Below are 15,921 nucleotides of genomic sequence, written 5' to 3' on the forward strand. Positions count from 1 at the left end.
ATGCAGACCGGGATGAAGACAAGGCTAAAGCTTATGAGCTTGAGCAGGTAGAGTCTAGGATGGGATACATCCGTTTGGACATTTGCAACCCCATACACATTTAGCAAGTCCACACACAGACTCCGCATGATCAACTGGATTACAGACATGGCCTGTGGGAGCAAGTTATTTAAAATGATCTTAAATTAGAAGCCACATCAAAATATATTCACATTATAGTGCGTGTCTCTTAGAAAAATGTCAGGCATCATTTCGGGCCCTGTGTTTGTATGTGTCAGGCTCATGAGTGTCATGTTACTCTTTCCTGTGCTGTTAAATGAGGAACTGAAAAGGTCAGAGTTGAGCTAGTGTTCCAAGTGTTGTTTTTGGAGGGAGACTGTGTGTCCTGATCTCTTTTTCCTTTTCTCTTTCAGAGTGTAGTTAAGCTAATGAGGGGACTGCTTCAGTGCATTATGCGGCAGGTATGGCCATTTATCCTCACCCACCACCTGTATAAAAGCTACGGTAGTATACAACAGCCAGACCTGGCATTACATAACAGAATATGACTTATTACATGTCCCCTTTCTGTTTCCGAAGCCAATAGGCTTGCATGCAAACTGATACACTGTATAAACAATGCACATACACATACGCAGTCTTTCACACTCTGTCTCACAAGAACTCACTTTGTGCAAGTGCGCAGAACAAATTACCACGCAGCATGTATTATCTGAAGTGCTCTCTTGCCTGTCTCTCACATTTTATTGCCACAGCTGGACAAAGTGGAGAAGTTCAAGTATAGTAAGAGCACAGTGGATAGCCTCCATGCCAAGTACAACATTCAAACCTGCGGTACTGTGGTGGGTGACCTGGAATGGGGGCATCTCCAGCTTGATGCTACCTCCCTCTACATGCTCTTCCTGGCTCAGATGACTGCCTCAGGTACATCAGATGTTTTTCAGAGCTGGCCTGAAAGATACTTGAGACTCTTAAAAGAGAGTCATACCTGGGTAGCTCAGTGGTAAAGACGCTGGCAACCACCTGTGGAGTTTGCTAGTTCGAATCCCAGGGTGTGCTGAGTGACTCCAGCCAGGTCTCCTAAGCAACCAAATTTGCCCAGTTGCTAGGGAGGGTAGAGTCACATGGGGCAACCTCCTCGTGATCGCTGTAATGTGGTTTGTTCTCGCTGGGGCGAGTGGTGAGTTGAGCGTGGATGCAGCGGTGGATGGCGTGAAGCCTCCACACATGCTATGTCTCTGTGGCAACACGCTCAACAAGCCACGTGATAAGATGCGCGGGTTGACGGTCTCAGACGCGGAGGCAGCTGGGATTTGTCCTCCACCACCCAGATTGAGGCGAATCAGTACACAACCATGAGGACTTAAAAGCACATTGGGAATTGGGCATTCCAAATTGGGAGAAAAAGGGGAGAAAATCCAAAAAAAAAAAAAAAAGTCAGCCAGTCCTCACTGTACTTTTTCCTTGTAACAGGAGGTTCTGTTTTACAGATAAGGCTTTAGCATATGTCCAGCTAGACTAAAGAAACATCCATACAACTAATATGTTTTTGGGTTGAAAACTCAATTTTCCATTTCTTAGCGTAACTGTTTTCCAAAGGATGCAGTAGGGATTCAACAATAGCATTTTTTCTCTCCCGTCCTGTTTCCAATACCTTACTCTCAGTACTCGCAGATATTTGATTATAAATGCCAGTTTAGTTGTTTTCTTAATCAGTTTAGAATATCTATATCTCATTGTGTGGAGCTAATTGGGGGTACTCTTTTATATGGAAAAAACCACAAACCTCTAACTACACATCATTATATTATAAAATAGAGAAAATAAAAAACGATTACGTAAAAACAAATAAGATTACCAGTACATAAAAAATGTGTAGCCTTTTAAGAAAACCTTTATTAAAGGGGTCATGACATACTCTTTATTTTTTTATTTTATTTTAAATTTTATTATCCTCCCTGAGGTCCACTTATAATGTTAGTAAAGGTTTTTTTTTGCACCAAAACAGTCATAATTTAGTCATGTATAATAATTTTCCACCCTGTCTCTGGCCCTCTGTTTGAAATGCTCGGTTTTATGCTGTCTGGACCTTTAAGACTTCAGTGTAACTTCACTGTTGTAATTGGTTAACATCATGCAGCCCTTCCAATACAGGCATATTTGAAACTCAATCCAAATAAAATACTAACTCCACACAACATTATAAAACCACGTACAATTCAGGGTTAAAACATAACGTACTCCCAACACATTTAATCTGAATTTATCAAACTATTCACTCAAGCACAGCATAAAAAGTCACAACATTTTAAACATTCACAAATGGATTTGGTTACGGTTTTTCGTCCAATAGTCAAATTTGAACTGCCCCATCTTTCAAAAATTCCTTTGCAAAGCTTGAATCATATTGTGACTAGTTCACAAGCAATCCACGCTGATATGAGCTGAAAACACATACAGTCGACGTGGAAAGTGGCAGCTTAATGAAACGCTTTTTTAAAAGTTGCCCTTGTACCGCTCTTAAAACGCGCCGCACATCGCCGGTGTTGTGTGGAAATGCACAGATAGGTGCCAAAACGGTCCAGGACACCTACAAGACAGCAAACAGCAAGATGAAAAAGAATGGGGGTGTCCTTTTTAGAGTTGCTTATAACTTGACATTGCGTCTTTTAAAAGCAGCGCGAGAGGCATGATAATGGTCAAAGCCGTGCACAACATATTATGTAGAAAAACATTTAAATCCAGACAGGCACATGAAGGTGTCCTGTGTAAATCTCCTTTGGATTAATCTCCCATGACAGGCCCATCTCTCTCCTCTTCATCTGTGTGACAGACGAAAAATAGGTGTTGATGTCTTGCTGAAGAGGCAGTCATATGTAAATGTATTTGGTCCAAATGAGCCGTTTTTGTAGCATACTTTAAATAAATGATTTTTTTCTATTAAGAAGGAAGTTTTCAGTTCTGAAACTTACACTATGTTTTTATAGTATAATGACCTCTTATGTCAAAAGATCAATGAAAATTTTATTCCTCATGTCATGACCCCTTTAACTACTCTATTAGATTATGTAGTAACAAAATAGCAATTAAAAGTCTTCAGTAGAAAAGAAGCCAGTTCTCTTTATACTCCCCCACCGCCCCCAAACTTTTATCTTGATTCAGACCTCTTTTTCATTCACCTTAGTTGTAATTGGATGATTTTTGAAACCCAGTCAACTTAAATATTATTGTAATCATCATCATTATTTTTATAATTATAATGAAATATTAGATTTTTATTATACAATAGTAATGTATTTCAGTCGTACTTTCTTAAAGGGATAGTTCACCCAAAAATGAAAATTCTCTCATCATTTACTCACTTTAATTCCATCCCAGATGTGTAAGACTTTCTTTCTTCTACTGAACACAAACAAAGATTTTAAAAAGAATGTTTCATCTCTGTAGGTCATTTCAATGCAGGTGAACAAAACTTTGAAGTTCCAAAAAGCGCACTAAATCAGCATAAAAGTAATCCATACAAATCCAGGGGTTTAATATATGTCTTCAGAAGCGACGCAGTCACTTTGGGTGAGAGACAGATCAATATTTAAATCTTTTTTTACTATAAATCTCCACTCCATCATCTTTTTCCCACTGAAAATGCCAAGGTAGCTTATGTGATCACACATCTCCATCTTCTCAGATGAAGTGTGCAAGGTGTTCAACCGTGCTTCCATTGGCACGGAGGCAGCGAGAGTGCTTTTGGAAATTTGTCAAGGCGACAGGTCAATGTCAGACTACTCTCTTGAATTTCGCACTCTCGCTGCATCATGCGGATGGAACAAGCAGGCACAATGGGACTGGTTCCTGAATGGGCTTTCCAACTGGGTTAAAGACGAGATTTATTTCCTGGACCTCCCTAAACGCCTCTGATCTAGTTGATTCGGCCATCAGGGTGGATAATCACCTCGCTGTTCGTCGAAGATATCACAGAGCCGTTCCATCTTGGGAGGTTCCTGTCTCGTCTGCCTGTTTTCCATCACCGGCCAGTCAATCAGAACCTATGTCGGAGGAGGAACCCATGCAGGTTGGGATAGCTCGGCTATTCTCCAAGGAACGTTACAGATGTTTAGTCAATGGTTTGTGTTTGTACTGCGGACACCCGGCTCACACTGCTGCTTTCCGGTAAAAGACCCAGATCACCAGTAGTCAAGGTGTTACTGGTGAGCGTTACCCCTCTGCACAAACCCTCCGGAAGCAAGACGCTCCTCCTGGCCAGGTTGCAGTTTGAGGAATCTGTCCACTACATCTTCGCTCCCATCAATTCTGGAGCTGAGGATAATTTTCTGGACTCTGAACTGGTCCCTAAATGGTCTATTCCACTATCACCACTCAAGGACCCCATCTCTGCCAGAACTCTCTGCGGCACACCACTCACCAAGGTTACACACGTAACGGCACCCCTCACCCTTACTATCTCTGGGAATCATGTTGAAGAAATATACTTTTTGGTCATCTGGTCACCCTCAGCTCCAGTGGTCTTGGGCATCTGTGGCTGGTAACTCACAACCCTCATTTAAACTGGACTGATAATTCTGTGTTCTCTTGGAGCTCTTTTTGCTTGTCTCAATGTCTTGTCTGCTCTCTTCCCAGATTCATCTTATCTGTTTCTCAGGAGGAGCTGGAAGATCTTACTGGGGTACCCAAGGTCTACTACGATCTGAGGGCAGTGTTCAGCAAGTCCCAGCTGATTCTCTACCTCCGCACCGTCCGTACAACTGTGCAATTGATCTGCTGCCTGGCACTTCTCCGCCTCAAGGTCATCTCAATTCACTCTCTTCTCCGGAGAAGGAGGCCATAGAGAATTACACCAGTGATTTTCTGGCAGCAGGTGTAATTTGTCCCTCTTCCTCCCCGGCCAGGGTGGGGTACTTCTTCGTTGGTAAGAAGGATGGCTCCTTACGAACCTGCATAGATTATCGGGGGCTGAACGACATAACAGTGAAGAAACGTTATCCTTTACCGTTGATGTCGTCAGCCTTCAAACTCTTGCAGGAGGCCACCGTCTTCACAAAGTTAGACTTACGCAATGCTTACCACTTGGTCCGGATAAGAGAGAGGGACGAATGGAAGATGACCTTTAACACGCCCACTGGGCACTTCAAATATCTCGTTATGCCTTTCGGCCTTTCCAACGCCCCGGCCGTCTTCCAAGCACTCGTCAATGACATGCGCCGGGACGTGGTCAATCAATTCGTTTTTGTTTATCTTGATGAAATTTTTTTTTTTTTTTTATCGTGATCTCAATGACTATATCCAGCATGTCAGGCGAATGTTTCGGTGACTGCTGGAGAATCGTTTGTTCGTCAAGGCAGAGAAGTGTGAGTTTCATGCACAGTCGGTTTTGTTCCTGGGGTTCATCCTCTCGCCTGACTCCAACTTGACCCCACCAAGGTTAAAGTTGTCGATTGGCCAACTCCAGATTCTCACAAGGCAGTCCAGCAGTTTCTGGGGTTTGCCAATTTCTACCACCAGTTCATTCAGAACTTCAGTCAAGTCGCTGCACCTCTGACAAGTTTAACCTCCACCAAAATGCATTTCGTTTGGTCTGCACAGGCTCAGGCTGCATTTCAAAGACTTAAAAGCTGCTTTGTTTCAGCTCCCATTCTTATTAACCCTGATCCATCTCTCCAGTTTGTGGTGGAGGTTGACACATTAGAGGTTGTTGTTGGGGCTATTTTGTCCCAGAAGTCTCTGTCGGATGAGAGGCTACATCCTTGAGCATTCTTTTCTCACCGCTTAACTCCAGTGGAACGTAATTATGACACTGACAACAGAGAATTGCTGGTTGTCAGGTTGGCCTTGGGTGAGTGGTGTCACTGGTTGGAAGGGTCGGGGGTCTCTTTTTTTTTGGTTGGACCGATCACAAGAACTGCGAAATGCCTAAATTCTTGACAGGCACGTTGGACACTTTTTTTTTTTTTTTTTTTTGGCAGATTCGATTTTTCCATCTCATATTGCCCCGGTTCTAAGAATGGCAAGCCTGATGCGTTGTCCCACTCTTTTGAAACCAAGAGCACCTCGATTTCTCCAGATACCGTTCTTCCACCTAATGTGGTGGTAGCAGCAGTGTCTTGGTTAAGTTTAATCTAAAGTCGTTCAGCATTTGCATAATGTTCCTATTCCCACGGAATGTCCAGCGAATCTGTTATTTGTTACTGAATCGGCCTGGACCAACATCCTCCAGTGGGGTCATTCATCTAATCTCACCTGTCACCCAGGGGCTTCTCGCACTCAGGTGTTAGTTAAGCAGCAGTTCTGGTGGCCCACACTAGCGCAGGATGTTCGGCAGTTTGTTGCGGTCTGTTCAGTGTGTGTTTGTAGTAAGACTTCCAGTCGGCTCCCCCGCAGGGCTCCTTTGGCCGCTGCCGGTCCCTTCGAGATCCTGGTCTCACATTGCCTTGGATTTTGTTACCGGTTTACCCCCGTCCAATGGCAATACAGTCATTTTGATTATGGTGGACTGGTTCTCAAAGGCAGCCCATTTTATTCCCCTTCCCAAATTACCTTCAGCGGGGGAGACAGCGGATACTGTCATTGATCACATCTTTTGCATTCATGGCCTCCCAACGGATGTGGTTTCTGACAGGGGACCCCAGTTTGTCTCTAAGTTTTGGACAGAATTCTGTCGATAACTGGGTGCGACTGTAAGCTTGTCCTCTGGATTTCATCCCCAGACCAATGGGCAGGCCGAGTGAGCGAACCAAGATTTAGAGAGGGTTCTGCGCTGTGTGGCCTCCCGGGAACCGTCAACTTGGTGTTCCAAACTTACCTAGGTCAAGTATGCACACAATTCCTTGCCGGTGTCGTCTACGGGTATGTCACACTTCCCGTGCTGTTTAGGCTACCAGCCTCCTATGTTCCCCTCCCAAGAACCTGATGCTATTTTTCCGTCCGCACACGCCTTCAGAGATGCCATCGCACCTGGAGGATCGCCAGAGAAGCCCTTCTGCTGACTGCCGATCGGAACAAAGCTTCGATGGACCATCTTCGTTCTAAGCCCCCGGTTTATGTGTATGGTCAGAAGGTCTGGTTATCTTCTCAAGACCTGCTGCTTAGGCTGCTCTCATGTAAGCTGGGACCTAAATTTATTCACTGTTCACCATCAGTAAGGTGCTTAGTCTGGTGGCATCCGACTTAAATTCATCTCATTCATCTGCATTGGACTTGCACAACGGCTCCAGCCTTGTCATAAGCAAAGACCACCATGTGCTGTGTGCGTTTGTGGGCTGGTTATGGATGAATGTTTTCAGTTAGATCCTCGTTTGGTTCTCAAGTCAGTGAGGCACAGTGGATTGGGTGTGTCTGTGTGTTGACTGCAAACCTGCATTTAGGTCTGCCTCCATTCTGGTATGCAATGCCCACTTCTCACAGTCCAATCAACAACTGATAAAAAGTCCCTGCCCTACATTTTTTTTTTTCTTGTTCAATAAGCCATTTCACTTGGAAATACAGTATGTCACAATACAGAAGATTTATGTCACAATACAATTTCCATTTCATGGCGACTTTAACTTTGAAACCCTCATCCTTTTACTTTGTCGGAACAATCAAGGAAAATTGAGTGTTTGTGTGTGAGCTAGCCTACAGTAGTTTATTTTGCTCATTCAAAATATGGTGAATTGCTCATCCATTTCCAGTCTCAATGCATTTTATAAGCGAACCAATGTATTGAGCATCTACATCTGAGATGGAGTTTTTCTGACAGCAGAGCAGCGCTAATTCAGTGAAGGGCATAGCACATACAGACTACATTATATTTTTATTTATTTAACACAGCCTTTTGCACTTCACAAAGCTGTCCGATGTGTTTAAGAGACTTTATATAAAATGCTTGAGTCATATGGACTACTTTAATGTTGCTTTCATGATTCTTTTGTGTCATGTTTGGAGCTTGACAGTAACGACCATGACTATTTGGAACAGACTCGTTGGGCCGATACCAGATCGGGTAAAATCTGTCAGTATCGGAAACGATACCGATCCAGGCATCTCTAGTATGCAGGTCTATGGAGTTTTTTTTTTTTTTTTTAAGTCTCCATTTCAGTGAAGGAAAATGTTCCAATGTGGATAAGAGGCATAAACTTGGCAAAATCAATTTGTTTTCAAACGAAAACTTATGTATGGAGGTGGCTGAAATTTGATTCCCAGGAGAGATCTTGGATTCTGATTGGCCACAGTGTATAGCTGTTTAGAATCTGAGCTTGTTTACTGTAGCCTAGCATAGTAAGTGTTTTGTCCTTTTAGGGCTGCACATTGTGTACACTCAGGATGAGGTGGATGTGGTCCAAAATCTGATGTTTTACATTGAAGCTGCGTACAAAGTGGCTGTAAGTTTTACACTATATACAAATTTTCCTCTCAAAACACAATGCAAGTTCATTTTAGTCTGTCTGTTATTAAAGGGATAGTTCGCCTCAAAATAAAGATTCGATCATCACTCTCATATTATTTGAACCTCCTAACTCGACTTGCTTTCTTGTGTGGAACACAAAAGGAGATCAAATAGGAATGCATCAATCACCTTCACTTTCATTGTATGGAAAAAGGATGTAATGTATGTGAATGGTGACTGAGACTAACATTCCCCTAACATGTCCTTCGGTGTTCCACAGAAGAAAGTAAGTTATACAGATTTTGAACAACATGAGAGTAAGTAAATGATGAAAGAATTTTAATTTTTGGTTTAACTATATACTATACGTTTTAAACTTACCAACCACTTTATTAGGTACACCTGTACACCTACTTATTCATGCGATTATCTAATCAGCCAGTCGTGTGGCAACAGTGCAATGCACAAAATCATGCAGATACGGGTAAGGAGCTTCAGTTAATATTCACATCAACCATCAGAATTGGGAAAAAATGTGATCTCACTGATTTCGAAAGTGGCATGATTGTTAGTGCCAGACGGGCTAGGGTTAAGAGAGGTGAACGGAGAATGGCCAGACTGCTTCGAGCTGACAGAAAAGCTACGGTAACTCGGATAACCACTTTTCACAATTGTAGTGAGCAGAATAGCATCTCAGAATGCACAACACATCGAACCTTGAAGCGAACAGCTGAAGACCCCATTGGGTTCCACTTCTGTCAGCCAAGGACAGAAAGCTGAGGCTGCAGTGGGCCTACCATCTGTGTACCTCAGCAGAAATCGAGATTCATCAGACCAGGCTATGTTTTTCCAGTCTTTTACTGTCCAGTTTTGTTGAGCCTGTGGCCACTGCAGCCTTTCTGTTCTTGGCTAATAGAAGTAAAACCCGCCGTGGTCTTCTGCTGTCGTAGCCCATTCTCTGTTGACCTCTCTTCAACGAGGTGTTTCCGTCCACAGATCTGCCACTCACTGGATGTTTTTTGGCAACATTCTGAGTAAACTCTAGAGACTGTTGTGTGTGAAAATCCCAGGAGATCAGCAGTTACAGAAATACTCAAACCAGCTGGTCTGGCACCAACAATCATGCCACGCTCCAAATCACTGAGATCATATTTTCCCCCCATTCTGATGGTTGATGTGAACATTAACTGAAGCTCTTGACCCGTATCTGCTGCCAAACAATTGGATGATTAAATAATCATATGAATAAGTAGGTGTACAGGTGTACCTAATAAAGTGGTCGGTGAGTGTATATCGGTACCTGATGTTTTTTCCCTGATTGTTCAGGATTATGGGATGTGGGAGAGAGGAGACAAAACCAATCAGGGGATCCCTGAGCTCAATGCCAGCTCCATCGGCATGGCTAAAGTGAGTCTGCCAAATCAAGGGAAAAAATGGAAGTATAACAAATCAAATATCCTTATGTACAGTATGTCAGTCTCTTTCTTTCTCTCTCTCTCTCTCTCTCTCTCTCTCTCTCTTTCTCTCGCTCACACTCAGTCACTTACACATACTGCATCAATCCCCTGCTCTGAGCAGCTGAGAATTCTCAGACTACCATGACGGGATTCACGCCTTGCACTCATGAAAACCCCATATGAAGCTCTCTGATACACATGACCTAATGTAACCTCAGTATGGTCTCACTGGTATCAATGCTCCTTACCCATTTTCCCTGCCAACATATGTCAATTCTATTTGTTCCTCTTGTGACATTTAGCTTACAGAGGAATGTGCTGGATGTTCTTTCCCTGTCACAGAAGACTGAGTCCCAGTCTATGGATATAAAATTGGCCTTTAACCTAATTTTAATTCAGTGACAAAGACTTGACTGCAGTTTACTGACAATGGTGATCAAATCCTTATTAGTCTAACAATTGAATTTGAAAAATGGGAAATGAAAATTTAATTCCTGCAACCCTGAATTACCATTATTTGGTTTAGGAATCTGAAAAGTGTGTGTGTAAGGGGAGAGGGGCACATTATAAGAGTTAAAAGTTTGTGTTCAGGTTGTTATACTCCTGCTTTGCACTAAACATAAGAGAGAAAGTGATCTCAGGCTGAGTAGACTGTGCCTTATTTGTAGTCTTTGGCCAGGATTTAGGTGCACACTGCACACAATGAATATCGTCTTTATTGTGAATAAAAAAAAAGAAGATTCTTACTAGAACACAATAATTGCCCCTGAATAGACTCTTTGTAACTGCAGGCAGCACTTGAAGCCCTAGATGAACTGAATTTATTTGGGGCCAAAGGGGGGCCGGGTTCTGTGGTTCATGCCTTGGCAGATGACATCCAGCACTGTCAGGTAAAGCCAAAGAAGTACTAATGGTATGAAAAGTCCTATGCTTTTTATTTGAAAAACAAAAAAACAATTCAATTATATGTACCAAACCTTGCCATGTCTCTACCACAATTTGTTATTCTCTGCATTTTCTTTTCAGTCTGTTCTGAGTTCCATGTTGCCTAGAGCCTCAACATCTAAAGAAGTGGATGCTGGGCTCCTGTCCATCATTTCATATCCAGCTTTTGCTGTGGAAGACATGGAGTTAGTAAACATTACTAAGGAGGAAATCATCTCTAAACTCCAGGTCAGAACTTATCTGCAACACTAGAAGTTTTTTAAACATCAATCCTGTTGGTCTGTCCCACACATTAGTGTTTCTGCTTGTGTTTCCTTTTCTTGTTTGTTATTTATAGGGAAGATATGGCTGTTGTCGTTTCCTAAGAGATGGCCACAAAACTCCTAAAGAGGTCAGTACATCCAATGCACATATATGAAGTATGGCATCAGTTGTAGTGGACAATTGTCAGACTATACAATGCTTCAATTACATTCAGGTCGCTTATTATACTAGAAAAATATATTATTGTTCATATGAAAAATTATCGTAAGACTTCAAATATGTGGCTATGTGTCTGTTATATACAGTATTTAGGGGTTCAAGCGCAAAGTGCTGAAACTCTATTGAAATTGTAAGGTTTCACTTGTGTTGTTGTTCTCCGCTAAAACTGAACGTGGAGACCAATCCGTAAGGCCTAAAGACATAAAACTTGGTCGGAAAGTAGTACTATTGCTCAATACCCCGGCGCATGGACTTGCCCTGATTGGCCTATGGGGGGCGCTATAACAAAGGCAAACACATTTTGTGCGATTAAGGCCTTTGCACAAGGTGGCGCTAATCAACAAGCAATTTTACCCTAGTACGCTAGATGGCTCAACACACCTTTGAGCTGGTCCACTCTCTGCCCATCACCGGGTGAGAAGAAATAACCACTTGACAAGTTTGCAAAACAAACAAGAAAAGCAAACTATTCTGTAGAGTGCAGATCGAAAAAAATAAAACTGATTTCTCTACAAGTTGCATCAGTGATGACAAGTGTGTTGTTTATTTGATCAACGAGAAAGAAAACTATCGAGACACTTCACAAACTTCAGTTCACCTGCTCGACAAGTTGACTGACAGTATTATCATGTATACACAGTGTAAGGGGTCATTAGAAAGAATAGAGTGTAAAAAATAATATTAAAGGTCAAAACAGTTTATCATTTGGAACATTATTAATTATGTGCCACTGTCACGCATACTTGTGTTAAGTGCATTTATTTAAAATCACTGCGTCATCCACATTCATAATGACTAATGTTTAAAACAAATGTTTGACTGTATCTTATTGCCATGTACATCTACTTGTGTTATATTTGCTCAAAACCCTGCATGTTACTAATTAAACGTGATGAAATTTAAATGCTTCAAGAGTGCAAGCAATAAAACGCAGTTTAGATACTTTAATACTGCTAACCACAGACTAGGCTGTTAAAGTCTATTAAAAATAGCACAGCAATAACTATTTTGTTTTTGGTATTTAAAGGCACACAGAGTGCACAGCAATAGTATTATTATCATTCATATTTGGCAAAGAAAACACTTAAGATCCATAATGTTGTTTATTAAAAAAGTGATGCAAAGGCAAAGATGCCACAATATATATTATATTAGAAATATAAGAGAACTCTTATATTATTACTCTTATAGTAAGATTAAATGCAAAGGCCAAACAATGCAGCAATATGGAATACATTATGATGACAATCCACATAAGATCATTTTTAAAGGGGATTCAAGGCAGTGATGCAGCAATATAATTTACATGTTAAGAGAACCCATATGATAAAAGGCATCTGATGCAAATGAACTACATTCTCACTGCTAGTTCAGGATTTCTTCCTCGAGTTACTTCAGCGTTTAATGTTGGTGGTCAAAACAGCTTTCTGTGTTTTAGCGCCATCAGTTGTGCTGGTTTTGGTAACTGCAGCGGCTTCTGACATGTGATCTAAAGCTTATATATTATTGGTTATGGCTTTCCTTCGCCTGGCGAAGAAAAAAAAATGTACACACCCACTGTAAAAAAAAAAAAAAAAAAAAAAAAAAAAAAAAAAAAAGCTTCGCTTTTTTGCCACATGATTCGCTGTGAATGTTCACTTCAGGTGAGAATAGCTCGTTAGGAATCCATTGTTTTGATTCAAAATGTTGATCACGTTGAGAAATTCCGCCGAAAATTTTAGTTTGGTGTGCGAGGCCTTAACTCTTACACCATCTGTCACAGACTCAAGTGCCTTATATCATTGGAATCCTTGGCTCAAGACAAACATGTGGCCACTTTTACTTAAATGGTTGAAACTCTTGAACAGAATGTCCCAAATTTGGTGACAATATCTCACTTATGTAGGAGGTCAATCTGAGGACACATGAAAAAAAATTGCAGACCCCTACCTCTTGGTGGTGCTATAACAATAACAAATTTAAAATTAGCTCTATGGAACCGTTGGTCTGATTGACTTGAAATGTTTTATGTAGTGTCTTTGTCCAAGGTGCCATCAAGGTCAATGAGGACAGTCGCATATCTTAAAAAACATGGCCGCCATCGACCAATCAACTTTTAGCAGCTATAGATTAAAAAAGGCCTATTTGTCTCTTGGCCCAAGAGGGCTGTGCAAAATAAAATAAAAAATATATAAAAAAGGCAGCCGGAAGGCGTTATCGCATTTTACATTCGTGTAAATGTTTGTATATACTCAAGTTTTTCACACAGACACAAGTTATTCATATCTTATGATCGATCTCCTTGTTATGAACAGTTTTGCCTCAAGAATCATTGGTGTTAAATCTTTCATTAAATATTTGAGATTATTTAAAAAAAACTACTTTTTCGAACTAGTCGTAGGCCATATCATCAAAAATGCCTTATCTCTGTGCTACTTAACCTGATGGTTCTGAAAATTAAGGTACTTTACCATTGTTTTATGTGCTAATGGACTGTCTAATTAATACTTAATATATGTTGCATATGTACTTAAAGGCCCTTAAATGCGTGAACCCTGTTAATTGCTGCTTCCTAATTATGTCTGTAATTCACTGAATTGGCCATACTTTTTATACATAATCTCTTTTTTTTTCCAATAGGACCCCAACAGGCTGTACTATGAATCTGCTGAGTTGAAGCTCTTTGAAAATATTGAATGCGAGTGGCCACTTTTCTGGACCTACCTGATTCTGGACGGCATCTTTATCAACAGTCCCGAGCAGGTAAAAGAATGTCAAATGCTTAGAATTTCTCAAGTCTTCCTCAAGTATGATTGAAATATAAAAATCTAAGGTATTTGTGCCCTACACAAATAAAAAAACAAGGGTTAGCTCATAGAGGGCTAGAACATTAGTAGCACACAAACCATTGAGTGCCATTGAACTGATTGTTTCTTCTCCTCTACTACACATTTACTTTCATTTAAGATTCCTTCTCATCAGACTTATCACAAGCTATTTTGTGTGCATATGTTGTTTAAGTGGCAATTACCTAAATGTGTGGCTAAGAATAAGGATTCAGTATACAGTAAATAATGCAATACTGAGGCTCAATGCAAGAGCTAATACAGATGCTAGAGTTAAAAACCTAGCATCAATACTATTGCAACAAGATTAATGTTACATTTAGCTGAAGTTCCCTGTCTCTGTTCCATCAGGTGCAGGAGTATCGAGAAGCTCTTGAAGGTATCATGATCAAACAAAAAGATGGGATACGATTGCTGCCTGAACTTTACAGTGTTCCTCCTGATAAGGTCAGATTCCCCTTCCTAACCAATTACTCTGCTGAAAAATAGTTTTTTTTTTTCTCTCTAAACAGTAGTGAAATGTCACTACATTCATTTAAAAAAAAATTTTTTTTTAATGAAATTCAGATGTGATTTGCCTTTTTTGTAGTTTAAATCTTTTGACATATTAGATCTGTTTTTGCTTATCTTTGATGAATTTTTTTTCCTCAATTTCAGGTGGATGAGGAGTATGTTAATCCTCATTCAGTAGATAGGATCCCAATGGGAAAGTGCCCTCTGAAGTGGGGCCAGTCACTCTATGTCCTTGGCAACCTATTGGCAGAGGTGAGAGGTCAAAGGTTGATAAAATTAATTCATGTGCTCTGACACTCATTATTTCAGAGCTATAGTTCTTCTTTGAAAACTGTGTACCAAGTAGTGGAAAGTATAACAAATTTGCCTCATTTTGAAATGCTCTTTCCATTTCAGGGTTTCCTGGCTCCTGGAGAGATAGACCCTCTAAACCGCAGGTTCTCTACCATCCCTAAACCTGATGTTGTTGTTCAAGGTATTTTTAGGCATTTTTAATCTTTGTTGTATTTTTTTCTTGACACAAATGTTGCTTCCCATGGTTGAAATTGTCTGTCACAATTCAGTTGTCTTGTCCTGTGAAATGTTTTTGTATTTAGTGTCCATCCTTGCTGAGAATGAGGATATTAAGGCACTCCTGGTGAAGAATGGGATTGACGTGGAGACAGTAGCAGACATCCACCCTATCAGAGTGCAACCGTCTCGAGTTCTCAGCCACATTTATGCTAGACTAGGTAGGTAGCATTAGACCATTGGGTAATGCTTACTAATCTATTAGGCTGAAAAAAAAATTGTTTTTTATGATGGTATTAGCTATTCTGTTCCACAAATACTGTCCTGCAAGGGCAAAACGCAGTAACTACGCCAACACTAAAACAAGTGAAAGAAAGGAAAGTGTTTATTTTGTATTTTCTTTTCAGAATCTGAGCATAGAACCCAACTTATCTGTCACAGGACAGTTCATAGTCTAAAAGACACATTTCAATCATATCTGTATTTTGACAAAATGTGTAGTTACTGTGTTTTGCTTTTGCAGGGCAGTATTATGTCGGAAGTTGGAACAGTATTATTTTCTTAGTAGACGCAAGTGTCTAATGACTTAGAATTACTTTAGTTTATGTAATTAAGGTGTGCATGTTTATTTTTCTCTCAGGGCGTAATGAAAGGCTGGGATTGACTGGCAGACCTTATCGTCGGATTGGCGTTTTGGGAACTTCCAAGCTCTACATCATCCGCAACACCATCTTTACCTTCACACCTCAGGTTCTTCATAATGTGCTGAAGTAGGCATGTTTGAGCCTTAGGCTGACATGGTCTACTACTT

General features: G+C 40.8%; 1 protein-coding gene across 5 annotated transcripts in view; it reads left to right on the top strand.

Annotated features, from left to right (window-relative positions):
• The window catches only part of phka1a (phosphorylase kinase, alpha 1a (muscle)), a 31,427-nt gene that overhangs the window by 2,300 nt on the left and 13,206 nt on the right, over positions 1-15,921 (top strand). For 2 of the 5 annotated variants that reach the window (XM_051712894.1, XM_051712904.1), the window contains exons 3-16: positions 1-47; positions 414-461; positions 756-924; positions 8,290-8,372; positions 9,704-9,784; positions 10,626-10,724; positions 10,861-11,007; positions 11,117-11,170; positions 13,882-14,004; positions 14,439-14,534; positions 14,745-14,852; positions 14,997-15,075; positions 15,197-15,331; positions 15,751-15,860. The exon at positions 1-47 is cut by the window's left edge and continues 112 nt beyond it. In XM_051712894.1, coding sequence (XP_051568854.1) covers positions 1-47; positions 414-461; positions 756-924; positions 8,290-8,372; positions 9,704-9,784; positions 10,626-10,724; positions 10,861-11,007; positions 11,117-11,170; positions 13,882-14,004; positions 14,439-14,534; positions 14,745-14,852; positions 14,997-15,075; positions 15,197-15,331; positions 15,751-15,860 — 1,379 coding nt within the window. Of the gene's footprint in view, positions 48-413; positions 462-755; positions 925-8,289; positions 8,373-9,703; positions 9,785-10,625; positions 10,748-10,860; positions 11,008-11,116; positions 11,171-13,881; positions 14,005-14,438; positions 14,535-14,744; positions 14,853-14,996; positions 15,076-15,196; positions 15,332-15,750; positions 15,861-15,921 lie in introns of those variants that run through there. The other 3 variants (XM_051712916.1, XM_051712911.1, XM_051712926.1) reach the window with 3 other exon arrangements.

This window comes from Myxocyprinus asiaticus, chromosome 2 (assembly GCF_019703515.2).
Source record: "Myxocyprinus asiaticus isolate MX2 ecotype Aquarium Trade chromosome 2, UBuf_Myxa_2, whole genome shotgun sequence".
Classification (NCBI taxonomy): domain Eukaryota; kingdom Metazoa; phylum Chordata; class Actinopteri; order Cypriniformes; family Catostomidae; genus Myxocyprinus; species Myxocyprinus asiaticus.